The sequence below is a fragment of the Mus pahari genome, chromosome 6, assembly GCF_900095145.1.
Source record: "Mus pahari chromosome 6, PAHARI_EIJ_v1.1, whole genome shotgun sequence".
Lineage (NCBI taxonomy): Eukaryota > Metazoa > Chordata > Mammalia > Rodentia > Muridae > Mus > Mus pahari.
The window spans coordinates 67445324-67472051 of NC_034595.1; the positions used below are offsets into that span (position 1 = coordinate 67445324).

At 45.9% G+C, this 26728-nt stretch overlaps 2 protein-coding genes across 9 annotated transcripts in view; one reads left to right on the plus strand and one right to left on the minus strand.

The window, feature by feature from the left end:
- The window catches only part of Pik3r3 (phosphoinositide-3-kinase regulatory subunit 3), an 81216-nt gene extending 76814 nt beyond the window's left edge, over window positions 1-4402 (plus strand). For 2 of the 3 annotated variants that reach the window (XM_029539709.1, XM_021199734.2), the window contains one exon: window positions 984-4402. In XM_029539709.1, the coding sequence (XP_029395569.1) occupies window positions 984-1182 (199 nt within the window). In that variant the 3' untranslated portion in view covers window positions 1183-4402. The remainder of the gene's footprint in view (window positions 1-983) is intronic. The other variant, XM_029539708.1, reaches the window with a different exon arrangement.
- A 3353-nt stretch (window positions 4403-7755) lies between these two features.
- Window positions 7756-26728, minus strand: part of Mast2 (microtubule associated serine/threonine kinase 2) — a 152535-nt gene continuing 133562 nt past the window's right edge. For 4 of the 6 annotated variants that reach the window (XM_021201137.2, XM_021201139.2, XM_029539447.1 and 1 more), the window contains 20 exons: window positions 24038-24247; window positions 21427-21528; window positions 19118-19250; window positions 18396-18457; window positions 17902-17987; window positions 17263-17471; window positions 15983-16121; window positions 14853-14985; window positions 14029-14194; window positions 13064-13165; window positions 12744-12866; window positions 12495-12604; window positions 12065-12219; window positions 11582-11856; window positions 11291-11485; window positions 10780-11006; window positions 10468-10590; window positions 9902-10038; window positions 9624-9817; window positions 7756-9333 (listed from right to left, as the gene is read on the minus strand). In XM_021201137.2, coding sequence (XP_021056796.1) covers window positions 7808-9333; window positions 9624-9817; window positions 9902-10038; window positions 10468-10590; window positions 10780-11006; window positions 11291-11485; window positions 11582-11856; window positions 12065-12219; window positions 12495-12604; window positions 12744-12866; window positions 13064-13165; window positions 14029-14194; window positions 14853-14985; window positions 15983-16121; window positions 17263-17471; window positions 17902-17987; window positions 18396-18457; window positions 19118-19250; window positions 21427-21528; window positions 24038-24247 — 4407 coding nt within the window. In that variant the 3' untranslated portion in view covers window positions 7756-7807. The remainder of the gene's footprint in view (window positions 9334-9623; window positions 9818-9901; window positions 10039-10467; window positions 10591-10779; window positions 11007-11290; window positions 11486-11581; window positions 11857-12064; window positions 12220-12494; window positions 12605-12743; window positions 12867-13063; window positions 13166-14028; window positions 14195-14852; window positions 14986-15982; window positions 16122-17262; window positions 17472-17901; window positions 17988-18395; window positions 18458-19117; window positions 19251-21426; window positions 21529-24037; window positions 24248-26728) is intronic. The other 2 variants (XM_029539445.1, XM_021201138.2) reach the window with 1 other exon arrangement.

A 26728-nucleotide genomic window follows, 5' to 3' on the forward strand; every position in this document is an offset into this window, starting at 1 on the left:
TAGCACAGTGAAGATGACCACATGTTAATATCTAGCGCAGTGAAGATGACCACATGTTAATATCTAGGCTTTAATACAGTGCACCTTGTGATGACCTCCAAACAGAAAATTATCTTCATTGCTACTTCATAACAGTAACTTTGCCATTGTTATGATTCGTAATGTAAATCTCTGTATTTTCTGATGGTCCCCTGTATTTTCTGGTGACCCCCTATGAAAAGGTCATTTGACCCCCAAAGGGGTTGAGACCCACAGATTGAGAACTGCTGATCCCAAGGCAGTTTTCCTGTCACTGTTACACCTACTCAGTTCCTTGAAATGTAATAAACTTGATTTTCTTTCCACCAAAACATCTTCATAAAGTTGATCTACATAGTTATTATGATCCTAACAAAACCCACAGCCGTGGGCTGGTGAGATGGCTCAGTGGTTAAGAGTACTGACTGCTTTTCCGAAGATCCTGAGTTCAAATCCCAGCAACCACATGGTGGCTCACAACCACCTGTAATGAGATCTGACGCCCTCTTCTGGAGTGTCTGAAGACAGCTACAGTGTACTTACATATAATAAAAAATAAATAAATCTTTAAAAACAAACAAACAAACAACCCACAGCTCTAGCTGAATATTTGCAGAAATAAAAAAAGTTAATAAAATTCCTACAAAATGCACAGGACTCAAAACAACCCAAACAGTCTCAAGAAGGAAAGTCGAAACACTGCCACCTGACATCAGCACTCAGGATTGTAAGCTACAACAATCAACAAAGGAGGAGTTAACAGAATGGACATGTATGTGGAGTGACAGGCATTGAGGGCTGAGAGAGTAGGTGGTGGCTGTACATACCTGAAGTCAAGTTTTTAAGAGGCACAGTTGTGTTTGAGTGACAGGATGCTTCTGCATGGGGTCCTGTGTATACCAGTTGCTCTGGACTTCCTTTGTTTCCTGGACATGCCTTAAGTATTTTCCTGTGTTGTCTCTCAGTGCAGACGGGGAAGTGAAGCACTGTGTCATCTACAGCACGGCTCGAGGATATGGCTTTGCAGAACCCTACAACCTGTACAGCTCACTGAAGGAGCTGGTGCTCCATTACCAGCAGACATCCCTGGTTCAGCACAACGACTCCCTCAACGTCAGGCTCACCTACCCTGTCCATGCACAGATGCCTACACTCTGCAGATAAGCCGAGTGGAAGAGACATGCTCTCTAGCAGTTTTTTCCTATGGTTTTTATTAGACTACGATGAGGGCATTCTTTCAACGTAGACTGCTTGTTTTGCACAAGTGATTCTGTGAATGTGAAATGGAGAGGCCAAGCAGTAGCTTGGATTTAGAGAGAAGTGAGGGGCCCAGGTCTCTGGCCTCGGCTGTGCTGCTGCCCTGATGGACTAAGCTGGAAGCAGATATTGGTTTATACTGGTTTCATGGGGTTAGGGTTTGTTGTCAGGCACCTTTAAAAGAACAGCTAAGACTTTTTGTGGGTTGGGGTGGGGGTTTATTTGGAAGTTTCGGAAGAGTCCACATCCCTTTGTCCTCAACCCTAAGAATGCAGCAGGTCACAGTTCTGCTGGGAGTTGTTTTGATTTGATAGTCTCTTCCCCTTTCTCCCAAATAAGGAGCCGATTTTGGCTCTGTGGTAAAATGGGATTTGGTTTGGAGGGAAAAACAACCAAAGGAAAATAGGGAGGTATGGGATTACATTTTCAGAATCTAAACCAAGGAGGCAGAAGACCCCTTCAGTTGATGTTACTTCAATTTTACCAACATAATCTAGGCTTCAGCATCTTCACCAACTCCTCCCTCTAAAGCACTATGTTCATAAACCAACAAAGCAGCGTTGCCAGACCAAGGTCTAAGGGGAGGACAGGAGAAGCTGAATGTACACTTTTGTACCAAAACTTGAAAGAAGACTAGAAATGTGAGTTTCAACAAACACTAAAATTGGTCAGTGTGTTCCTTTTGCTCTGGCCTTGTTTCTCAGATGAGGAATAGAATTATTTTGTGGAAATAGTAAGCTTTGAGTCATAATGAAGTTGGTGCTTGTGTGGTGTTTCTCTAAAGAAATGTTTGAAACCCTTGTAAGTTGTTTTATGAGTAAAGAAAAGGTGCAATCCAGTGCTTTTAGATGGCTTGATATACCAAATAATGATAGAGAACAACATTGTTGTGTGCTTCCTCAAGTGTAAAAGCCTTGCCAAAACTACACAAGGATTAATTTGCCTTCATCTCCCCTTCCTTTTTTGGATAGGGTTTAGGGAGCCATAAGCAGCTAAAGGAGGACTTGAGTTGTTGTCAGAGAGCTCAGTAAATCACAGGCCATGAGCCCTGGCATCCACAGTGAAGGGTCCATCACATCACATGTTATTCTATACTATACTGTGGTTGAAGCTTTTGCCAGAAGAGGGGATAGCATGGAGTTCATTCAGATTATCTGGAAAAATAATCCACAAGCTTTCCTGCTGCCCTTTTTGTGAGCCTGCTGTTAAGGCAGTGTGCACAGCCTGTTCTCATGCTTCCATGGCTGTGGTTTGCCTTCCAGCTAAGTGAAGTTAGAGGAGAGGGCAGGCATCTATTTATGACTTCACACTCAATTTAAGAGTTCAGCTGCTTCAGAGTCAGTCCTGGAGCCATAACAGGCTCAGTATGACTCAGCTTGAGCCCAGTAATGTGCAGTCAGGCAGTCTAGACAAGCAGCCTGTGCCTGGGTCATTAGGCTTACAATCAGGGAAGATGAAGTTTGGGGGCCAAAATAAAGATGACTATGACTTTCCCTGAGCACTTCCTTTGGTGACAGTGTCTAGAATGAACCACAGTATAGAGATAGGTCAAAAGTTTTGGATAATTGTTGTCACAGTTGAGGATAGGGCATGTCATTGATGGCTTTTTCTTGTTCATGCTCTAGAGTGAAACGGGAGATTGACCACCCTCAGCCACTGTGTAAGGCCTTTTTCAAAATTGCCAGCTTGAAATCTTGCTCAGTTTACCAAGTAATTCCAGGCTATTGGTTGATTGGCATACCTGTGTGACTTTGTACTGAACTTGCTGATGCAGTTATATGCTCAAGATTAGGTGTGAGGAATCCCTCTGATCCAGCACTAAAATTTTAGTATGTCCTGAATGCCTTTCAAAAAAAAAATCTCTTCCAAGAAAGTCAAAACGATAAAATATACAGCTTTAGTGTTGAATAATGTCTTTACCTTGTAGGCAGACATGGAAGGTATGCAGAGGAAAGCAGCATTTTAGCATCTACGCCTGGGCTGGACATTGGAGAAAGGCGGTTTTTCAGTCCTATATTCTTTCCCTTTGAGTAACCACTTTGTGGGATCTGAGACCAGGGATCATTTAATAAATCGGAAGCTATCTTTTTTCTGCCAAGTTACTACATGATTTATCTGATCCTGAGCTGTGCAAATGGCATAAGGAGCAGTCTCCTAACAGTGGCCCTGCTGTCTGAGGGAGTCATCATGGCTTGGAAGCAGGTATTGGACTTCTTCCCAAGGCTAGCTCAAAGTTCTGTCTCATGATCTAGACCCTGGGACTATCTCTTTTGGCATCTTAACTGTAGTCTCATTGACCAATGCAGAGGGTAGAGACAAATTAAAACCATAGGGGCAGACCAGCCAGCCCCAGCAGGAAAGCAGCTTTGGGTTAGCTAGATACATTTTTAAAAATAAAAACAAAACAAAACGAAACTATTTCCACCTGGCATAGTTCAGCATAGGTAGTTTATGTTCTTGTCACTGCTCCAGCAATAGATGAAGACATCCTACAGCTCCACCCTAAGACACACGCTCTCCACATTTACTTCAGACCCAAGTCCGTGTGGCATCTTCCTTGTGTCCTTCTCTGCAAGGTACCAGCTCCACCCATTCTCCGGAAACTTAAGAAAAAAATGTACTTGAGCAATTTCTGATTTCTAGGATGATCTCTACTGCCAGTTAGATCTTTGTGAGGTTTCCCTGACATCATACACCAGAGGTCCATTCTTGGTCCTTTGCTGCCAACTGCTCATTCTTGACTTAGCTCTAGCCATTTGTGACAACCATTTGTTTCCTTACAAATCCTCGCATGTAACTTTGGTACTCTTGTTGTTTCTTGTGAAGAATCTATTCTGTTGTCTTTGATGTAATAAAAAAAATTCATGTAGTTTATGTAAAAATAACTGACTCAGAAGGAAGCCAACTGTGTCTTGTGTTGGAACAATTCATAATGTAATTTCTAGACCACTTTTGCAAATTGTTCTTGTCACCAAATGTGTTCAGACATTGCTGTGCAGTTGTGGGGAAGGGGTGGGGGGAAGGTAAGGTGAGAACATTGTTGGGGCCTTTTCTTTTTTTTAACCTTCTCCAAAACTTGGAATGGTCGGCAGACTTACTCCAGATGCAATAAAGACATTGCAGTGAAGCATTTTTTTTTTTTTTTTTCTTGGCAAGGAGGGCAGTGGGCTTAAAGCAGGCTAGGGAGGAAGGTAAGAGGTTCTGCATGCTTGAAGGCCAAACTGAGGCCAAGAGAGGTTCTCCCTCCTATGAGAGGAAATTAAAACTCAAAAAACCTTTCTACCTCCTAAAGGACACAAATCCAAAATTAAATGAAAGCCATTTCCTCCCTTTAACACCCACTCAAGTAAATGCATTTTATTGGTTCTCATACTCAGAAGTGTTTTCTCTTTCTATTCTGGGACTAGGAGAAGTGGACTTAGTTTTATAGTTTATGCTTTTATCCCTCTTCATGGTACAATACCCACATGGCATGGTCAGGGAATACCTGTTTATTTACCTTGTGTTGTGCCTTTAATCCAAGACAACCGAATTTACCATCTTCTTGGACACCTCTCTCTCATATGCATTTTGGACTTAGAGAAAAGGTTGACAACCAACTGGTTCCTTGATCATCCTATTACCAAACCCTCAAGCCTGCCTATAGCTATATAGCTCCCTCTCTTTTTGTTTTTTCGAGACAGGGTTTCTCTGTGTAGCCCTAGCTGTCCTGGAACTCTGTAGACCAGGCTGTCCTCAAACTTAGAAATCCGCCTGCCTCTGCTTCCCAAGTGCTGGGATTAAAGGCATGTGCCACCACGCCCGGCTCCCTCTCTGTTAAATCACAATAGGTATCCCTCTTCCAACCCACACCCACAGTCCCATATATCCTGGATTCTATTTCCTCCCTGGAATCTCTTTTCCGCTCAGTTGGGTCACCCACATTTAAAGTGGCTGGGTGGATAGTGCTACAGAGATAGCTGCTTCTCTAGAGGACCCAAGTTCAGTCCCTAGGACCTACATGACAGGTCACAACATAATTCCCATTCCAGAGAGTCTAAGCCCTCTCTGGCCTCTGTGGCACTGTATGCATGTTGTGCAGACATGCAAGCAAAACACCCATACGCATACTTTTTTTATTTATAAACTTGGGTGCTCTCATTCTGCTCTTTAACTCTGTGCCCACCCCTGATCATTCCTTTCTTTCACCTCAATGTCTGTTTCCTCATCTGAAACTTCCCTACAGTTATCACTTGAAATAGTGCCCTCTCAAATGCTAAGTGATCACTGCTTGCTTCATTAAACCCACTCCACTCCACCCATTCACCCAGTTTTCTTCAGCCATGTTTCATCTCTCTGGCTTTTCTAGTCTCCTCACCTTGGGCCTCTTTACTCTTTAAATTTTGCCTCCATCACCAAATTCATCTGCTATGTCTAGGACAATACATTTCTTTTGCCCAGGTCCTCATTGTAAGATATCTCATATTCAGAATGCAGGGTGTGGTGTTCTAAATGAGAACTGTTAGAACTGTTTGTTAAGTACAGTGGTGCATGACCTTGTTGGAGGTGTGTCAACAGAGGTGGGCTTTGAGGCTCCAAGGCCCTGCCATATCCAGTACTCCTTCTCCCTGACTCCTGCTTAAGAACCAACATGTGAGCTCTTACTGCTTTCATGCCTTTGCTTCATCATCATGGTCTTTAACCCTCTGAAACCATAAACCCAATTAAATACTTTTTAAAGTTGCCCCAGTCAAATGTTTTGTTTTCTTGGTAAGGCACCCTGGAGCTCACTATGTGAACAAATTGGCAGCAAATACCTTCCTCTACTTAAGTGCCAGGGTTAAGTGTGCACCACCACACTTGGCAGGTCTAGCTTCTTTCTGGTTGAGGATCTCATTCCTTCTTTCTTTTTTTGGTGGGGTGGGGAGTGGGGGGTACTGGTTGTGTCTACTCAATGTTGTGTGGCCTTTTGGGTTTCCTTTCTCATTTCATTCTGTATGTTCCCTGTGTGATCCTTATCTTATGCAGGTTTAATTACCATCTACCTTCTGATAGTTCCTTGTTGTCTGGTTTGTGCACTACTCACTGGCTTATGGGAACCACTATAGCCTGCCTGTACTACAGCCAGACTATAGACAATCTAAAGCAACCCCGGTACCACCTGCCCAAAGCCACCTTTGAGCAACTGCTCATACGCAGCAGTGTTGAGGACTACTGACCTTGGGCTGACGCCCATGTATTTTTGTATTTATATCACAAGATGTTTAGTAGTTGTACTTCCTCCCACTTCCAACCTCCCAGAACTGTTTCCAGTAAACTGCAAGTGCTTTCTTCCTCCCATCCATCCCCTTCACCTATACTGTGATGCTTCTGACCAGATCCTGACATGAGACAATCCTTACCCCTAGTCATCCTGTGATATTCCAGGTAATAACCTGTGACCTGTTTTCAGGACCCAGTGCAATAGCCCAGGCTCTGCAGCAAATACCTAACAAGAAGTTACAGAACTATCAGAAAAATAAGGAAGGCATCCCAGATGGAGCAGATAGCCCTTGGAACCATCAAGTCTTCTAGCTCTGACATGTCAAACCTGGTTCCATGTCCTGTGATGCTAACTCTGATCTTAGCACCTGATGTTCCAAAATGGAGGTAACCCATACATAACCCTGTTAGCAACAGCTTTTATGCAGCAAAGCTTCAGTTCATGTTGTATAGGACTTGTTATTGTCTATCTAATTTTTGAAAGTTACCGCCTTCCCCACACAGAATGACAGAGCTGCAGTAGCCCAGTAGTGACTTTAATTTCCAGGTCTCCCAGTATTTTTCTCAGAGGTAGGCATTTGATTATGGAGCAGACAGCATAACTATCAATTCAGGAATTTTGCAAGTCTGGCTGTACTTTACCACAGAGAATCTTCCAGCCTTAACATTGCATTGCCTTGAGCAGGAAAGCTCATTTCCTTAATATAGCAAACAGGAATATTATGGCCACATTTATGGCTACATAGAAGGACGGTAAGCCTAGTCTGTCCTTAGACTGCCAGATCTAGTTTGAGTTCTTTTTGGGTCTTTGAACATAGAAGGTATATTGTATATCCCACAATATGGCCTTTCCTGATCTACTCCCTACTCTTTTTTTTGGTTTGTTTTTGTTTTTGTTTTTTGAGACAGGGTTTCTCTGTATAGCCCTGGCTGTCCTGGAACTCACTTTGTAGACCAGGCTGGCTTTGAACTCAGAAATTCGCCTGCCTCTGCCTCCCAAGTGCTGGGATTAAAGGCGTGTGCCACCACCGCCTGGCTACTCCCTACTCTTATACCCAGAAAACTGACTATCCAGCACCCATTTATGCCTGAGTTCAGATATTTCATTGAGAAATGCAGCTGGATTAGGTTCTTCTCCCAAGAGTGGAAACTTAAGTCATTACAATCCCAGCAGCAAAAGACCCAGACCTAGATTCTTGTGGATAATGACCAATGGAAAGAAGCAAACACAGGCCGAGATGGTTTCCAGGAGGGTATATTACACAGGTGAGTGTAGGGAAGCAAACAACTGCTATGTTTGCTTTAAGAGCTCATCTGGTGTCAGTGCTAAGTCCTGATGCTCTTGCTGGCCCCCAAGTTCTTGGCTTTTCCAGAGCAGGCTGGGCCGGGTTTCTGGGCTCAGGGGGTGGGCTTTGCATGGAATGTCCTGCCTCCTGTCGCCTGAGGAATCAGGCACTTCGGTGATGCTCAGGGACGGGTCTTCTTTCTCCATTTGTTTACATTCAGACTCCCACAGCCAGTTCTGGCTGGGGACCTCAAGAAGTGGATGGGTTAGTCCAGGGACACTTGGTGGCTGTGGCTTCTCCTCCTCAGGAGACAGGTTCTTCGGAAGATTTGGAACTGTGGTTTCCAAATCTTGGGAGTTAGCTGGATCACCTTTCCTTGTTATCTTCTTGTTCGTGGATGCTCTGTCTGGACCCTCAATAAGGAATTTCCAGGACCATGTCCCTGGCTTTCCAGAGGTGGAGGTGGCAGCAGAACAACCAGTAGGGGTAAGTTCTGAAAAGCTGGGACAAAGTGCAGTTAGTGCCTGTGTGTGGAGGTGCTGGGCCTTCCAGCAGCCTTCAGAGGGGGTGGGGCTTGTGGGTCCAGACCTGCTCAGGCTAGGGACTTGTAAGGGGTTGGTAGCTTCCTCAAAGGCTTTTGGCCTGCCGAGCTTCCTCTGGGAGAGCCCAGGAACTTCTACTCGGGGGGGACCTAGTATGACCCCTGTAACCAGACCTGAGAGTACAGGGCCTTGCTTCTTTAGATCCCTGCGCAAGAAAGTTTCTTCTTTACCCTCTCCTGAACCTTTAGGGGGTAGATTGTGGCTTGCTTCTGGGTGGGGGGACAATCTTGGCTCCTGTGTGGCCTGGCTGTTCTCAGGCTCCTCATCAGTGTCATCTTCTGAGGAGTCTACTTCCCGGATTGCTTCTTGTTTTTGCAGTGACTCCCGGCGTTCAGCTCGATCCTGCCGTAGGGTCCCAAGGGCCCGTGAAGGAGCAGGCTGCAGTACCCCCTTTCCTGGAAGTGGCCCTTTCCCGGATAGCACACTTCTGGTTCCAACTACCTCCAGAGGGCTGGCTTCCCTGGGTGTCAGTTCCTTCTTTAGCTCACCATGGGGCAGGTCAAGACTATGTTTGCGGGAAGGTGCTAACTTCTTCTCAGCAGCTGCCAGTGCAGCCGCCAGCTTCTCGGCCGACTGCACCCTCTTAAGTAGGGGAGAGCGGGGTGGCTCTGCACTCTTGGGCCGTGAGAGCTGCCTACCTAGCGGAGGAGACAAGTGAAGTTTGGTAGGAAAGGACTGAGACCCATGGCCAGACAAGGGTGATGGGGAACGCTGAGGCGAAGATGCTGCTGCTGCTGCTGGTGGAGAAGGGGTGTGGGCCAATGGTGACAGTGGGATGCTGCCTGCAGACTTGCGCCGTGGTGAGCGGTATTGACGTTGGAGCTTGGGTGCCAGACCGTGAAGGGAGCTGGGCCGTGTATGTCCGGAGCCAGCAGGAGAACTGGGCACACTGGAGCTGGGAGAGCTGCTCTGTGAGGAATTCCCTCCTACTTTGGATAGTTGCACGGGTGGACAGACAGAACACAACACATCAGTGTTAGCTGTTAGAAGCGACTGAGTAGTAAGGCAGAACTTTGCTCTAGAATGCCCCAGGACTGTCATTCACTTTATACCAACTGGTGACTACTCCTACTGCCCCCACCCATCAATCTTCCCAACACTTAAGGATCTTCAAGGCTATGCTCAAAGAGCTTTAGAGTTGGCCTATGGGAAGCAGATGGCTCAAGTTCATTCCAGTTTCCCAAGGGATGGTTTCTGATCTGCAGGGGAATCCCTGTACCTGAGTGCACAGCATCTGGGGCTCCCCGGTAGCCTTGAGGAGGAGATCGGGGAGAGAGGCTGTGGCTGTGAGTGGGAGAGCCTGGACCACTCTCCCCTGATGACAAGGAGCGGTTAAGGGAAGAAAGGCTGCGGCTGGTGTGGAGCAAAGAGGCCTGCTTTGTGATTTTCCGGAATAGGGAGCTTCTTTTTCGGCTGTAGAGATAAGGGGACAGCATACTGTAGGCTTGGTCAAATGTGGGCATCTCAGGGTAGACCTCTGGACCAGTTCTGTCTCACCTTTCTTGCCCATCCTTGCCTTTGCTCCGTTTGCTCCTTCGGGCCATCTTGGCTTTATAGCTGCCTTTCCTAGCTGGCCCCACTTTGATCGAAGTGTTCTCCAAGGGAGTTGTTGAAATCGATACCTTGTTTCCACTCTAGGAAGCCAAGCAGAAAAAGCAGGAATCTTTGGATGGGGCTCTCTGGCCTTACTCACACTCCCCCCTGCATCGTAACTTAAGCTGCTCCACACCAACATGTAACCTAAACAAATGCTGTTTTCCCTCACAGGATAGGAAATGTTCCAAGTGGTACTCCAGAGGAGTTTAGGAATGGGAAAACAGTACCTCTCCTGCCCTGACATCAGTCTTACTTGCAGTTTAGAATGGTCTGGGTTTGGCCAGCAAAGGTTAATTACCATATGGAGAAAAACCTCCTGTATTGCACATTCAAATTCTGCATGTCCCTACATCTATCCTTAATGTTACATGTATGTGTAACCAATTCTCTCACTCCCCTTATGGCGAGTCTGGGCTCACTAGTCCAGGGCCAGTCATACATCACACAGAAACATTCTCAGCACTAACCTTCAGAACCAGCTCCACCACTTCTGTGTGGACTAGCCCATGCACAGGCTCACCATTGACATGGGTGATGAGGTCACCCTGACGAAGCCCTGCTTCGCTGGCTGGACCACCATCCTCCACATGCTGCCTCAGGAAGAGAAGAGTCTTTAATTTGGAGCCTGGTTCTGCTGCTGTTGTGACCCTTGACTACCACCACCCTCTGGTTTCTGTGAGTTATGTGGGCAGTGACCATAGGGAGGGCCGATAGGCTCTGGTAAGGGGAAGGTGGGAGTACACAGCTGGAGGACAACAACTCTGCCTGGCCAGACATACCCACACCATGTGGTGTACGGTGTAGACATCGGAGTCACCCATGTAGACTCGAATGGCCCGCAGGGTGAAGCCATACTTCTTGCCAGCTCGGTGGATGATGATGGGAGGCCTCAAGCTGCCAAGGGCTGGCAAGAAGTCCCTGCTTGGAGAAGAGTCCCTAGATGATGGATTGGATGACTGGGAATGTGGGGACATAGGGCTGGCCAATGGTGAGCAGGCATGGTGTTCTGGAGAAGCAGAAACCAAGACTTAGTGATCAGAGGTCTTAACATGGCTATGATCCTAGCTGGCCTAAGCTGTTGATCCCAACCCACTCCTAGTCCACTACAACCCTGCTCTCTGACGCCCATGTGCATACATCATAAACATCAACCTGGATCTTCAGAGACCTCTATTTTCACGAAAAGGAGGCGGTCTCTCAAATACTTACTGGCTTTACACACACGCCTGCGCATCCCCAGCCTCCCATGTCCTTCCTATGCATTTTACATTAGTTACCTGTTGGTCTTACCTGAAGGAATGAGGAGGGAAAGGGCCGTAGCTGAGGCTGACTTGATTACTTTGTTGACAGGGCGAGTGGTGCGCTTTTCTATTGAGTCCCCAGAGAGCAGCCGGTGACGGGCCCTACGCACAGCTAGGTCACTGATGGCTTTGGCTGTAGCTTCCTCAGCTAGCTGTGGGGTCCCACGGCCTCGTGTCTCCAGGGCTGTGGTCCCAAGTGAACAATGAGATCTGTGATTCAGCTAAGCCTCTCCCTGTAGCATATTCCAGCCCATGCCTTCTACCATCCTAGGGGCCACACCTGGGCAACACCGACTGCTTTGGCCAGGAGGCTCCTCATCCAGCTTCAGTTGCCTCTCCAATGGTCGCTCAGGAACAGGCCTAGATGACCCCTCTCCAGATGGGGGTGTGAGGACCCATATACCTTCCTGTTGTTGCTTCCTAGGGGTGCTACTGGTCTCCTCAGGGCAATGAAGCCCATCTGGGAGGCCTGAACACCGGTGTCGCACTGTCGTTGGAGGACTCGAATCACTCTCTGTGTGGGAAGACTCAGACACAGATAACCGCTTCCGTAATCTGTGAAACAGAGGAGCCAGGTGGTCTCCCTTTGCTGCCTCTCCTGAGGCTGCCTTAGAAGCATAATCAGTCACAGAGCTGTACAGGCATTTTACCAGACTCTCCTGGAAAATGTTATCTAACTAGCATCACCCTTCCTCTCCAGCATCATGATATGACAACTGAAGGATGACTGACCTTCCCACCCTGGTGAGCCCCGGGTGCTTACATCTCAGGGGACCCAATCACCCAGCTGCGATCTCGGCCCTTCAGTCCTGCCAAGCCGTCTGAGTGATCTTCCTTTTCCTCACTGAGGCTACGCTTGGTTGGGGGTGGTGTCCGGCGTTCCTCAAGCAGGGAAAGCCGTTCCATGCTACTGTAAACCTGTGGACACAGGAGACACATGAGATGGCCAAGAACAAACAGTCCTCTTGGGGTCTGAGTCAAGGGTTTGAGAGAACCCCTTTTCCCCCACTCCATTCAAGCTGAGTATCTCCAGAAGCTGCTCTGCTGACCCATCCCTGGCAGGGACTGGGTGATTTAGAGGCTCCTGCTGTGTGTAGCCCTAGCCCTTTGATCTCTCCTGAGCCTGCCCTAGGTCTGTCCTTGGCAGGTTCTCTCCTCTCAATTCCCATCAGCCTGGGCTTCCTTAGTCACACCTTGCTGAACCTTGGAGAGCAGGAAGAAAACTGGCGAATCTCAAGGCAGCCATCCTCACTCACTTCCTCCTCATCCTCAGAGTCCACATGGTGGTATCGTTCTGAACGGGCTGGACCAAATACAGTTTAATTAGCTTCAGCATCATTGATGGTGCCATCCTGGTGGCACCAGCAGGACCCTGAGCAGGGATGCACAGCAGTTCTGGGCACTTACAGTCCATGCCCCACCTCACCCCACTATGGCCTTACTATCAAAGTAGCTGGTGTCATCCTCTGACTCCAGCTGAGGTATAAATTCAGCCTTCTGCCGTAGAAGTCCTGTCCAGTCCAGACCCATGAAGAATGGGTGCTGCTTCACTTCATAGGCACTACCTGCAGATAGAGTGGACAGGGAAGGGACACAAGATTAGATGCATGGCATGTGGGACATCAGTCATGTGAGACTCAACATTATGAGAAGGCAGGCTTGGGAAGTTTCAGGATCAAGAGGGACTTTCCATTGAACTTTAGGGTACATAGATATAGCCTCTCTGTCCCCTGAGGTGAGAGAGGAGAAAGGACCAACTTACTTGTGCCCAGTCTTTCTAGTGGATTCTGATGAAGCAGTTTGGAAGTGAGGTCTTGGGCATCTGGGGGAAGCGCGTCATCACCCTCGGGCCACACGATCTCATCTGAAGTATCATACATGGGTGAGAAAGAAGGGAATCCATGTGGGTAGAATGGGGAGATGCAAACAACAACAGAACGAGAAAGGGGCGAGTCTAGCTGAGAGCTCCTCAGAGCCTTTGTCTGGGACCCTAGTTCCTTTTTTTTTTTTTTTTTGGTTTTTCAAGACAGGGTTTCTCTGTAGCCCTGGCTGTCCTGGAACTCACTTTGTAGACCAGGCTGGCCTCGAACTCAGAAATCCGCCTGCCTCTGCCTCCCAAGTGCTGGGATTAAAGGCGTGCGCCACCATGCCCAGCTCTTTTTTTTTTTTTTTTTTTTAAAGATTTATTTATTATATGTAAGTACACTGTAGCTGTCTTCAGACACTCCTGAAGAGGGCGCCAGATCTCGTTACGGATGGTTGTGAGCCACCATGTGGTTGCTGGGATTTGAACTCAAGACCTTTGGAAGAGCAGACGGGTGCTCTTACCTGCTGAGCCATCTCACCAGCCCCAGGACCCCAGTTCCTAAAGTCCTATAGGTCCCCTCACTCCTAGGGGAGTCTCATAGTCCCTCTACTGCCTGTTCCTTGATCTAGTGTGGGCACTTCCAACAGGGATTCCTGTTCCTGAAGTTCCAACTCACCTGCCAGTTTAAACACAGAACTCATTCATATACTAACACATTGACACAAGAGCGACATGAACACACGGAAAGCCCCAGGAGGACATAATAGATGTGTGCTCCTGCTTGTCTGCACAAACACACACACATAGAAAGAAACACGCCTACCAGGAACATACACTCATTTAGAAAAAAAGAGCCCAAGAGCCTCCCAGCTGTGCACAGACAGACCTACTCCACACTGACCCAGAGTGACAGTACCTACCACTGATCACTTGCCCAAAGAGCTCCTCCGGAGTGTCTCCAAAGAAAGGGACGCAACCCACCAGGAACTCATACAGGATTATGCCCATGGCCCACCAGTCCACCGGCTTCCCATATCCCTGACGCAGGATCACCTCAGGTGCTATGTATTCCGGGGTCCCGCATACCTGAGTACAGAGAAGCCAGGCTGCCTCAGAATCCGGAGGCAACTTGCTGGCATGGCAGTAGGGGATGTTCCTACTGCTGGAGTAGAGAAGTCTCTGAATGAAGAAGCAGCTTACCTTACTAATAAATAAGAACAACATCAATCCCAGGGAATCAGATTAAAGCTCTTGGTAGGAGGGTTTTTGTATTTCCTAACTAACTAAAACATCTAATTCTAGCCCAAACCCAGCACTCTCTTCTGGCTCCTTCCCCCTGAACAGAACTTACCAGTCACCTATGGACATCACAAGCTGAAATATCAAGTAAGAGAACATCCAAGGGCTGCTCGCCAGAAAGTAGTTAGCTGTCCAATGTAAATGTGGAGCTGTGTTCCAACAAGAGCAGGCCCCAGGAGAACTGTGCCTCAGGCTCATCTCACATGAAGCTATCAGCAGTTAAATGTCTATTCCATCCAAACCCCAGTGAAAATTTTATCTCCTTTTTCTCAGGGCTCATCCTGTTTTCTAAATGTGCTACCTATTTTAGTGTTTTCCTGGAACTAAAGGCAAAAACATGGAGTTACCATGTTAATACTCAGGCACAGATTAAGCAAGTAACTCCAAGGCCTTATTCTGAGGCCTGGATTTCAACCCCCAAAGGTTTTCCCCCAGGCTTTCTTACCTGCTTGTCTAGGAACTCCCGGGCATCCTTTTCAATATGACCCTCATACAAGTTGGTTGTCAAACTCATGAGGCCGATTTTGGAAAGTCCAAAGTCAGTGAGTTTGATATGCCCCATGGATGTAATCAGAAGGCTGTGGGACCACAGAAATAAAATCATGGAGTAATTTCTTAGTTGTCCCTTAGTACTGATTTAGTACCAGCTTCTGCGTGGTACCAAGGGATGCAAGTGGGGAACACATAGGCAGCTAAGAAGCAGCAGCCCTGGCTTGGTGAGCACCATTTTAGTCCCCTTGCAGCTCCGTTTCTTTGTTGTTCCACCTGCATTCTATACCTGAAGAGGATGAGACTTGCTCCAGGGTTGAGATCAATCCTAGAGCAGCTGCTAGAGTCACTAACAATCACTCCCTAAGCTGAGGGACTTAAATTATTCATCTCAGAGAGAAGGAACATTGGTAAAATCTTTTTCCATGTCTTTGGGTATTTTCAGAGGGAGAAACCAGAAATCAGAAACTTCTTTACATACTCTGCTTGGGCCACTCTATTTGAGGCTAAGAGCTTCACCCTGCCTCCCCTCTATCCTAGTGATTCCCAAATTACTATCTCTGGTCCAGATTCCCTTAATGGGCTCTGCCTAGCTGCCCAGGCCATGAATTCAAACTATCTCAAAGTCAGGTTTCCTACCTGGCCCATCATCTGAGCAAGGAACAAGTGCTGTGATCTACTGAGTCCTGTGAGTGTCTCTAAACTATTCTGGAACTGAGGATGTAGTTCAGTGGTAGACAATTTCCCTAGCATGCATAAGACATTAAACAGCACCAAAGAAGGAAGGGGGTGTATTTCTAGAACACTCGGCAGAGCAAATGCACTGATTTCATTTCAGAAGAGGGGAATTTGAGGCTCAAAACTTCAATTAAAAGACTGACTTAGAGTTAACAAGCATGAGTAGCCATCTGACAGAGGCCTGCATTTCAAAGCTAATTTTCTATAGTCACTATTAGATGTGCTGAGTCTTTTGTTCTGCTTGGTTTCTGTTTCCTAGTAGCCATTCTGAGATGATCCAAACATGAATTTATCTCACTTATCAAGAAGAATCCCTGAACAACAGAAATAGACAGACAGTGGGCATACTTGTCAGGCTTGAGGTCACGGTGCACGATGCCGTAGTTGTGTAAGTATTCCAAAGCCAGCACAGTTTCCGCAAAGTACAGACGTACCATGTCCACAGGTAGGGCCCCAATGTTCTTGAGCAGAGTGGCACAGTCTCCCCCTATAAAGAGTCCAGGCTACCATGAGAAAAAACTATCATGATCTAGGACCCTGCTCCAGCCAGTTCTTAGGCTTTGTAGAACCTAATGAAATAGCCTCACAGAATAGCCTGATGCTGGAGCCTGGGACTCCAGCCCTTGTGCTACTAGCGTGGGTAGGAGACAGGCAATAGGAAGCAGGAGATCAATTTGCAAGTGTCTTTCAAGACTGTCACTTAGGAGACAGAAGGAAGGAACCCAGGCCTTTACACATTCATCATGACTTGCTGGGATAAGACTAAGTTCTTAGAATGGGAATACTGTATTCAAAGACTGAATCTGCTAAAATAGTTGTTTGTTCCACTTCCTATTTCTCCAGTAAATATCAAATGAAGTAAAAGCATGGTTTTGTTTAGGTTCAACATTAAGCCTTAGAGAAAATATGTTTGGAGCTGTACACAGAGTGAGGGGTCAGAGGGAGGGCCACTGCACAGCTGATGCCCTCTGCAGAGCTCTGCCTAATGCTGTTCTTCTAGTCTATTCCCAGACTATTAGACTGGATTAGGAGTGGCCCCTTCACAAGTCATCAGCCAGATGCAATCTTCTCAGAGCCCCACAATGGGCTTTTGTGGCTACTAACTAAAAGCTCTGTTCCTGCCTGAGGGTGCCTCAGACAGTAGGGAAGGCTATAGATGTCAGGTTACCACAGCAGTCTCAGAGTGCCTTCATGGAAAAGCACCATTCTCACCTTGGAGCTATGAGCTCACTGAGGCCAATGGTCTCAGAGTTTCTTTCTTTCTTTTTTTTTTTTTTAAAAGCACATTTTATTTTATTTATTATTTTTTTAAGATTTTATTTATTTATTTTATGTAAGTACACTGTAGCTGTCTTCAGACACTCCAGAAGNGGGCGTCAGATCTTGTTACNGATGGTTNTGAGCCACCATGTGGTTGCTGGGATTTGAACTCAGGACCTTCGGAAGAGCAGTCGGGTGCTCTTACCCACTGAGCCATCTCACCAGCCCGGTCTCAGAGTTTCTAAGCAAAATGATGAAGAGGTCTTTGAGACTGGAGCCTCAAACTTCACTACAAAGAAGCTGGTCCCTATTCAGGCTTAAGTCTCAGACTGCACTTATACTTCTACACAGCTACCCTTCCCCAGTACCTTCAACGTATTCCATCACCATGCATAAGTGACGCTTGGTCTCAAAGGAGCAGAACATGCTGACCACAAAGGGGTTTTCAGCGAAAGTCAGTATGTCACGTTCCACAAATGCTTGCTGGATCTGGTTCCGTAGGATTAGGTTTTGCTTATTAATCTTCTTCATAGCAAAGCGCTGCCGAGTGGACTTGTGCCGCACCAGAAAGACAGCCCTGGGAAAGACAGCCAGCCCAGCCCAGCCCCCAGATGCTCTCAGCACCTCAACTGTACATTCCATAACCCCAAGCTGTCTCACTATCCCATATATGTATGTAGAACAACAACGATCTTGGGGGGGGGTGCCTGTTACTGTGCAATGAACTCTTGTAGTTTCTGGCAGACCAGGTTCTGAGGACCCATCTCAGTATTTCCAGAACTCAGACAGTGCTATCAAGACAGGTGGTAATCTTGCCTGGGCAAAGAATCAATGGTTAAATGCCAGAGGAAACTGACCTCTTGACACTCCCGGAGAAATTCAAGGAGGGAGCAGGTCTACCTTACGGTATCTTTTGCCCAGGGGATTGGGATCATACAATTTCAGAAGGAAGAGACCAAGGGCTGACTCTGCTCTATTCCTAGCCCCAATGTGACCCATGCCTTTACCCATAGGCGCCATTGCTGATGAGCTTAATGCTTTCAAAGTCCTCTTCAGAGGGGGTCTTTTGAGATGGCTGAGATGCCCCACGACCCTGGAAGGGAAGGGAAAAGGAAGGAAGCAGGCATGTTTTTCAGAGCACATATGCTTAGGGAAGTTGTGCAGTCATAGTACCAGGCCTGCCCATTCTTTCCCAGGAACCCCACTTCTTACTGTTGGCAGCACCAATTCCCCATCCCTTTAGATGACCCCCCCCCAAGACATTTAATCTTATTCTATGTATATGATTATTTGCCCACATGTATGTATGTGTGACTGGTGCCCATGGAGTTGAGAGGAGGGTGCTGGACCTGGAGTCACTAATGTGGGTGCTAGAAACTGAGCAGCAGTACTTAACTACCAAGCTCTTGCTCTAGCCCCCAAATGTTCTTTTAAAGCAAACTTATAGGGCTTCACAGATCTCAGGCTCCAAGACTGAGGCAGGAACTCTCAGCATCTTTACCTCAACTGAATCATCTGTCTCCGGAGTATCTGGACTGTCATAGCTGCTCAACTGGGCCATTTCTAGAAACATGCAAGGATATCAGAGAAAATTGGTTAGCAGCGGCAGGCATTTTGACAATATCCTCATACCATACAACAGGTACATGTGGGGTAGGTATTAATACTTCCTGTACCAACCTGAAATGCAGACCTAGTCCTGTGGCTCTATCCTTAGTAAGGCACAGGTTTCAGACAGGGATATAAGCCAAGTGCTGTGACTTTATTATCTAGAAGTTCAATACCATTTATAAGGCCTGGCATAGTCTAGAAGAGCCTCTAGATAACTGGATAACTGGGCTATAGGAAGCCTCCAGTACTCATCCTTCAGACCAAGACTATGTTACTTACTGGACCAGGGAGGCAAACAGACAGGAGTGGAACAACTGCAAGGACAAGGAAGCCCACTCTTCATGCAGGGGCTCATTATCAACTCCAGAAGAATAAACTTTACAACATAATTGAACAAGCCCCAAACAGGAAGGCTTGTAAGGTGGCCAATAGGAGAGGCTCTAAACCCAACCTAGCTGGCTAGGACAGAGAGGGTGAATGTAAACATTGATTCAAAAGGAAAGACTGTAATAGTAGAAAGCACAGGGTGTCTCTGTGGTCTGAGACCTCTGAGGCTGTTATGTCCACATCTAGGCTGAATCTCTTCTCTGTAGCCATAAACAGCATGCTCACCCTCCAGGGGGTCCCGTGTGAGGCCCAGCTGGCTAACGATGTAGCGGGGAATGTCACATTTAATTCCATGTCCCTCTTTGGCATGACCCTCAGCTGCTTCTAACAGGTGGTAAAATTCTTCAGGGTCAAACTCCTGTGCCAGAGAAAAGAGGTGGTCAGAGGGAGAGATACGAGCAGGTGCTGTGGCCCTTCTTGGCATTCAAGTACACACCAGAGAGGAAGAATTCAAACTTCTTTGTGATGGCATACCCTGGTCCCTAAACATCTAGAAATAGGATTTACAGATCATGAAACAAAGCTGGTTTATAGTTCACTGTCAGATGGCTTCCTAAGCATAGTATAAGACTTCTGAGTAATAAGGAGGAGAGTTTTTGGCTTCAAGAGAGTTTAGCCTAGTCACCCGTTTCCAAGTCAGATGTTTTTCAGCCAGCTGGTACTGTCAAGAGTATTGTAGGTGGTATGTTCAGGTGGTCAGTCTTGAGCACTGCTGGCACATACTCAATTGCAGTTCACAAGACCTAGAGTCCATTACACGTCCTCTTCCCCCTCAGTCTTCAGCTATTAGAACATCCACCTCATATCTTTATTCCTACTACTCTGCCTGTCCTTTTTTTTTTTTTTTTTAAAGCTTTATTTATTTATTATATGTAATTACTCTGTAGCTGTCTTCAGACACTCCAGAAGAGGGCGTCAGATCTTGTTACAGATGGTTAAGGATGGTTATGAGCCACCATATGGTTGCTGGGATTTGAACTCGGGACCTTTGGAAGAGCAGTCGGGTGCTCTTACCCACTGAGCCATCTCACCAGCCCTCTGCCTGTCCTTCTTACAAATGCTTTAAGGTCCCTGTGCTGACTCTCCTGGTTCATCTGGCACTTGTTCAATTCAGCACCCATGCTGAATCAAAGTAGCTTGCTTGTTCTCTCTCTCTCTCTCTCTCTCTCTCTCTCTCTCTCTCTCTCCCCCTTCCATCCTTCCTTCCTTCCTTCCTTCCTTCCTTCCCTTTCTCCCTTCTCCTTCTCCTCCTTTCTGCTTCTGTCCTTCTCCTCTCTCTCCCTTCCCTCCTTCCTTTCTGCATTGGTAGGAATTAAATTACTTTAGGGTCTCAGGCAAGCATAAGTTTTTTGATGACATGTTTACTAAGAAATGAATATATTGATGTATAAATCTAAACTCCAAATTGCATGGAGTGAAAGAAGGCATAACATACTGCATTAGTACAGAGGGTAAAGTAGCAATAGCAAAAGCAGAGAAGAGGTGTCTTGGAAAAAGAAAGAGAGGATTGTCACAAAGGGGCACAGAGACCTTTTCAAGGAGAAACATTATTTTAACCATGGTAGTGATTATACAGTGTGTATGCATGTATGTATGCATGCATGTATGTATGTATGTATTTAGGTTTTTTGAGACAGGGTTTCTCTGTGTAGCTCTGGCTGTCCTGGAACTCACTCTATAGATCAGGCTGGCCTTAAACACAGAAATCCACCTGCCTCTGCCTCCCAAGTGCTGGGATTAAAGGCCTGCGCCACCACCGCCTGGCTACAGTTATATTTTAACATCTGTTAAAACTTAATGGTTTGTATACTTCAGAGGTATGTATTTATGTCAATTATTTAAGAAGTTAGGTGTGGATCCATGCTTATAATCCTAGTACTTGAAGGTAGAGATAGGAGGATCAGGAGTCCAAAGCCAGCCTCAGCTACACCCTGAGACGGACCTGAGAGCTCCCCGTGCTGCTTGACTCCCTACTCTTTCAAGTACATTACTGTGTTCATGGCCCTCCACTGGCCAATTTGCACTTAGTCTCCAAGTCAGTGAATAAACTCCATGTTTTTTCCAAGGACCTTTCACTCATGTTCATTGCAAGAATGAAAAGATTTCTTCCCCAGGTTCCCACTGCACCCTGTACTTATTAGCTGTGTGGCTCTTCTCAGAATATGATCCCATCCACACATTTGCTTATGGCGCAGGATGATTTTAAGATTAGGACCCTGAGGGTCCAACATGAGACAGATGTTTAGTGATGTATAACTGAAAGACTAAATGAAGGATTCATGCAAACTCAATTGACCCAGGCTCCTCTTATGCTCTTTAACCCTCAAGGTTCCCATGACTATGGTGGGGGCTGATTTAGCATGGGACTAGGCCAGACTAATATTAATTTTAACTAGTCCCCCAAGGGACTGCAGATCATATTTAAATAAACGATTTATCAATAGAAATGTTAATTGTTCTGCCAGTTTTGGCGAGCTACTTCCTCTACATTCCCTAGTCCACACCTGCATATCCAACCTTCTATGCTGACTCACCAGGCATTCCAGGAGGCGAGCTGGGCGGGCAATGATGATCATCAACTTTTTTACCAGCTGGATCACAAAGGCTACATCTGAGCTTTCTGAGCGTTCATGAGCCTATACAGAAGAGAAAGGTTGCTTGAACAATTATCCTAATGTGGTTGGTTGGGTTAAAAAGGACCAGACTGTACAGAGCTGACTACAGAAAGGAAGTGCATGTTGGAGAGTCAACAGCCCAGGAACAGCTCTCCTGAGCCCATTCCACCGGGGCCAGCTTCAACGTATTTTTTAGGACAGGGTCTCTCACTGCACCTGTCATTCACTGATTGGCTATAGAGGCTAGCTGGTGACCTCCAGGGTCCCCTCCCCCCTAAGGGTCACAGAAACATCATGCCACATCTGGTTTATTACACAGGAAATGGGAATCCAAACTCAGGTCCTCACGCTTACTTGGCAGCCACTCCTGACTGACCCACCCTCTTAGCCCCTGGACATTGTGTCTTCTTTTAAGAGTCTTACTATGTAGCTGAGGCAGGCCTCAGTCTCCCAAGTTCTGGGATTATTGGGTGTGTGCCACCGTATCCACTCATGTTTTGTTTCTTGGTTAGAACTCTCCATCCCCTAATACCAACAGTCACTAGAGCCTTATACAAACTAGGTGAATACATTTTTATTTATCCATTTTGTATACATGCTCATGCCAGGGTGTGCATGTGAAGGTTCTTTCTATTGTGTAGGTCTGGGGAATCACACTCAGGTCATCAGGCTTGGTGGCAAGTACCTACCTGATGGGCTCATCTTACCAATTCCAGAACTTCATTTTTGAACAGAAAGAAACAGTTGCTTCTCATGGGAATTTGGCATTTTCAACTTGCTCTTGTATAACATTTATAATTAAGTATCCATTTTGAAATCAGAGGAAGAATTTTTATAGATAGAATTACTTTTTAAAACATATTTAAAGAATACTTTCTCACTGTAACTACCGCCTACCCAGTTATATCTTCATGGGTATAGAGACTGAACTGCTAGTCTTCTAGAATTTGAAAGCAATAATCATGACTAGTTTAAATCATCTGTCTTAAGATCAACTGCTTCCTGGGTTGGAGAGATGGCTCAGTGGGTAAGAGCACCCAATTGCTCTTCCAAAGGTGCAGAGTTCAAATCCCAGCAACCACATGGTGGCTCAAACCATCCTTAACAAGATCTGACTCCGTTTTCTGGAGTGTCTGAAGACAGCTACAGTGTACTTACATATAATAAATAAAATCTTTAAAAAAAAAAAAAAAAAGATCAACTGCTTCCTGAAATTCCTGCTCTTTCTAGACCAACACGAAAGCCCTTGTTTGAACATTAGCTCTGGCCCTTCAGCTGGGAGGAGTCCAGGGGAGACAGGGGTGCTTCACTACTTCAGTGCCATGAAGCACCTTGGAGAAAGAGGTGCTCTTGTCTCAGATGTGTTAATGCTATCACCTGTCCTGAAGGGCGGACAGGGCAGAGTGAGTGAGAGGGTGAGGAAGGCCGTGCTTCAGAGGGAGACTTTAGTGAAAGCTTTGGTTTCTGCTTTCTCTGGGTTATTCTGTCTTTTGTTTCTTAGAGACTTAAAATTTTCTTTCTCTTTATTTATGTGTATAGGTGTGTATGTGGACATGAATGTAGGTGTTTGCAGAGGCCAGAAGAGGGTGTCAGATCAGTTGGAGCTGGAGTCATAGGCAGTTGTGGTTGCTGGGAACCAAACAAGTCCTCTGCAAAAGCAGTACATGGTCTTAATCAGTAAATCATCTCTCCAGCCTTCTCAGAGATGTAAAATTTATTTATAGACTGTTGTGAGCCACTACATGGGTGCGAGAAGTTGAACCCGGGTCTTCTGGAAAACCAACCAGTGCTTTTAACAGCTGAGTCATCATTTCAGTTCCTCCCAGAGACTTTTTATATTGAAGAGAATCACATTTTCAAGTTAGAGTATATGACTGTGTTAATAAAGTATCAATTAATGGACATGCTCATAGGATAAGCCTTAGGCCTGCTTCACCTGGGTTGAGGATAGTTAGGAAGCTGTGCTTAAACAAATGATTTTCAGTAAAAGATAGTCCATCTACACACTACTGTATTCTGTATGATGATGATGATGATGATGATGATGATGTTTGTTGTGAAATAAATAGGATCTCACTACATATAGCCCAGACTGGCTTGGCATTCACTATATAGACCAGTCAGGTTCAGAGGGATCTGCCTCACCTCCCAAGAACTAGGATTCAAGATACAGGCCATCATGTCTGGTCAACCTTTATGCAACTTTTTGCTTTTGGTAAAAAGTCAAATACCTATATATAATACCAATGCTGGACTTATACACTACCCATGTTGGAGTCTCAGACACAGTAATATAGCTTTGGCTTTAGAGAACCGTTCACAAAACTGAGTTCCTCTGAAAGAAAGCAGGCTTCTCTTAGTGATGGAGAGGCAGTGGGAAGGATATCAGATCCTTAGTACCAAATATGGAAACTCCTATATGCTGGCAAGGAAACCTGGTCCTGGCCAGAAGCTAGGAAGAGTGAGTTCACTGCTAATTCCTGCGATGACCTTGTAGAAGTTTCATTACATTCCTTGTCAACACACTTACATCTTGCAGAAGCTTTTCCAAATTCTCTTGAAGTTCATAGAAATAGTGTGACGTAATGAGGCCACTCTGAGATTTATCCAGGCAGTCTCGGGCCATCTCAATCACCTGATGATGAATAAAGCTTAGTGCTCCATCTGCCAAGGGCAATACACTATCTGGAGTGTTACAGGAAATGAAGTCAGCTAGTCGCTCTTCCATCTGTGCAGTGGCCTGGGAGGAACAGAAAAGTAAATAATTCCCTTTCAGTCCCAGCTTAGCTGTAGCAAGTTCTGAAGGATGGGCTCTCTGTGTGCCTATGTGACCCTGGGAAGTCTAATGACTGAAGGCAGAGTGTCCCAGGACCAGACTGGAGGACCCCATCACCCTTTTGCCTGTTTCTTGCCATATCCTATACTGTACAATTTTTGGTTCTGCAGGCATACAAGGTTTGCTGGCCTCTGCCTAGCCATATTTCATGCCTTTGCTACACCATTTTTTGGGGGGTGGCCTTCCTTACAAGTTCCTGTTGCTCTTCATCTCACCTAATCATCATGAATCCTCAGGCTTCCTAGGAAACAAAGGTTCTCTTTCCTCTGGGGTAACTTGGTCTCCTGACTGGACAAGTCAGTACATAGAGGACATTGGTTTCTGAACCTTTCTGTGTGTAAGACATCTGGCAAGTCAGAAGGTTTCATTATCACAGGGTTCTCAGATTCAACATAAGTTCACTCTGAATACAAGAGGTGCTTAGAGAACATGTATCAAAGCTATGGCCCTGCCTGGTCTTGGAAGGTAAGTTGGGATGGAGGACTTTGGATTGCAACACGAATGACCCTGGCCTAGATCCCCAGAAGAGCTGAATAGAGATCTGGCTTGGGACTCTCTTGGGCCTCTAATTATACAGCCATGTGAAAACTGACAAAGATTTATTTATTTAATGCATATATGAGTACAATGTAGCTGTACTGATGGTTGTGAGCCATAATGTGGTTGCTGGGAGTTTGAATTCAGGACCTCTGCTTGCTCTGGTTGGCTCCAGCTTGCTCCGGTCTAAAGGAATGAGACATGCAAGATACATTTCTCAACACCACACACTATGGAACTTCCTAGCTGTTTTCCTGCACTTTCTTTCTTTGCTCTTATTCTTGAGCCTACTTCAAGGCTACAATGTGGAACAGAGAAAAGATTAAACAAACTAATAGCTAATAGTTACCAGTGTTCACTGATCCTCGTATGAGACTCTAGTAGAATTCTATTATTATGAGTTGTCAGTGAGGCAAATGAAGCTCCAGGAAATCAAATAATCTGTCTAGAATTGCACAGATGATAAATGGGGCAGAGATGAATGCAGATAGTCTAGGTCCTTGTTACAAGGCTTCATTGGTATATGTCAAGAAAGAAAAGCAGAGAGCATTTTTGTCATTTCCCTCAGCTGTCACGTGTATACAAGAAGAGTGTACAGTTTAAGGAAGGAAGTCCAAGAGCAGCAAGAAGCACATACCACAAGTAGGACCAGACAGACTGTTTAGGGAGGCCTGGACAGAGAGAGAGGATGAAGGAGGTCTGATCACCTCAGTCTCTTGGTGTCTCTCAGAGCTTGTTATGGTTATTCTCGTTGCCATCTTGACTACATCTACAACTAATTAGAACCCTAAAATGGCCAGGCACACCTGTGAGGAATTTTTGCTTAATTAAATCATTTGAAGTGGGAAGATCTACTTCTAAACTGGATCTCTGAGGTAGAATGACACATCTTTAATCCAAACTTTTGAAGTGGGAAGACCTACCCTTTATTTTTTATTTTATTATTTATTTATTTATTTATTTTTGTTTTTTGAGACAGGGTTTCTCTGTGTAGCCCTGGCTGTCCTGGAACTCACTTTGTAGACCTGGCTGTCCTCGAACGAATTTTGGACTTTCTCATAGGCAGACATTGTTGGATTAGCTGTACTACAGCCCTGTAAGTCAGTCTAAGAAATACCACTTCTAGGAGCTGGAGAGATGGCTCAGCGGTTAAGAGCACTGACAGCTCTCCCAAAGGTCCTGAGTTCAATTCCCAACAACCATACGGTGGCTCACAACCATCTGTAATGGCATCCAATGCCCTCTTCTGGTGTGTCTGAAGACAGTAACAGTGTACTCATATAAATAAAATAAATCTTAAAAAAAAAGAAGAAAAGAAAATACCATTTATATACAGAGAAAATTCATCCTGTAAGTTCTGTGACTCTAGAGAAGCCTGATTGCTTTCTGTAGGAACAACCTACCCTGATGAGTGCACAGCAGTTTGCTCTTGGTAAGAACTGCAAATTCACACCTGGGGTTGTGGATCCAGCATTCATAAGAATGGGACAGGATCGAGTTTGAGGCTAGCCATGACAGTTCCAGCTACAAAGTGAGACGGACTCAAGATATAACAGACAAACAAAACCTCAACAACAAAAAACACAAACCAGCAAATTTCAAAAAATAAAAGAGGAGAGGTCAAGAGCAGGGAACCGGGCAAAATGATATGCCTGTGTCAAAGACAAACAGGCTCATAGCAAAACTGTGAATGCCACTTCCCAACTATCTTGGGATAGTACCAATCTTCCCTCTCAGTTTGAAAAGGAAATACAGAGCCAGGTGTGGTGGCGCACGCCTTTAATCCTAGCACTCGGGAGGCAGAGGCAGGCGGATTTCTGAGTTCGAGACCAGCCTGGTCTACAAAGT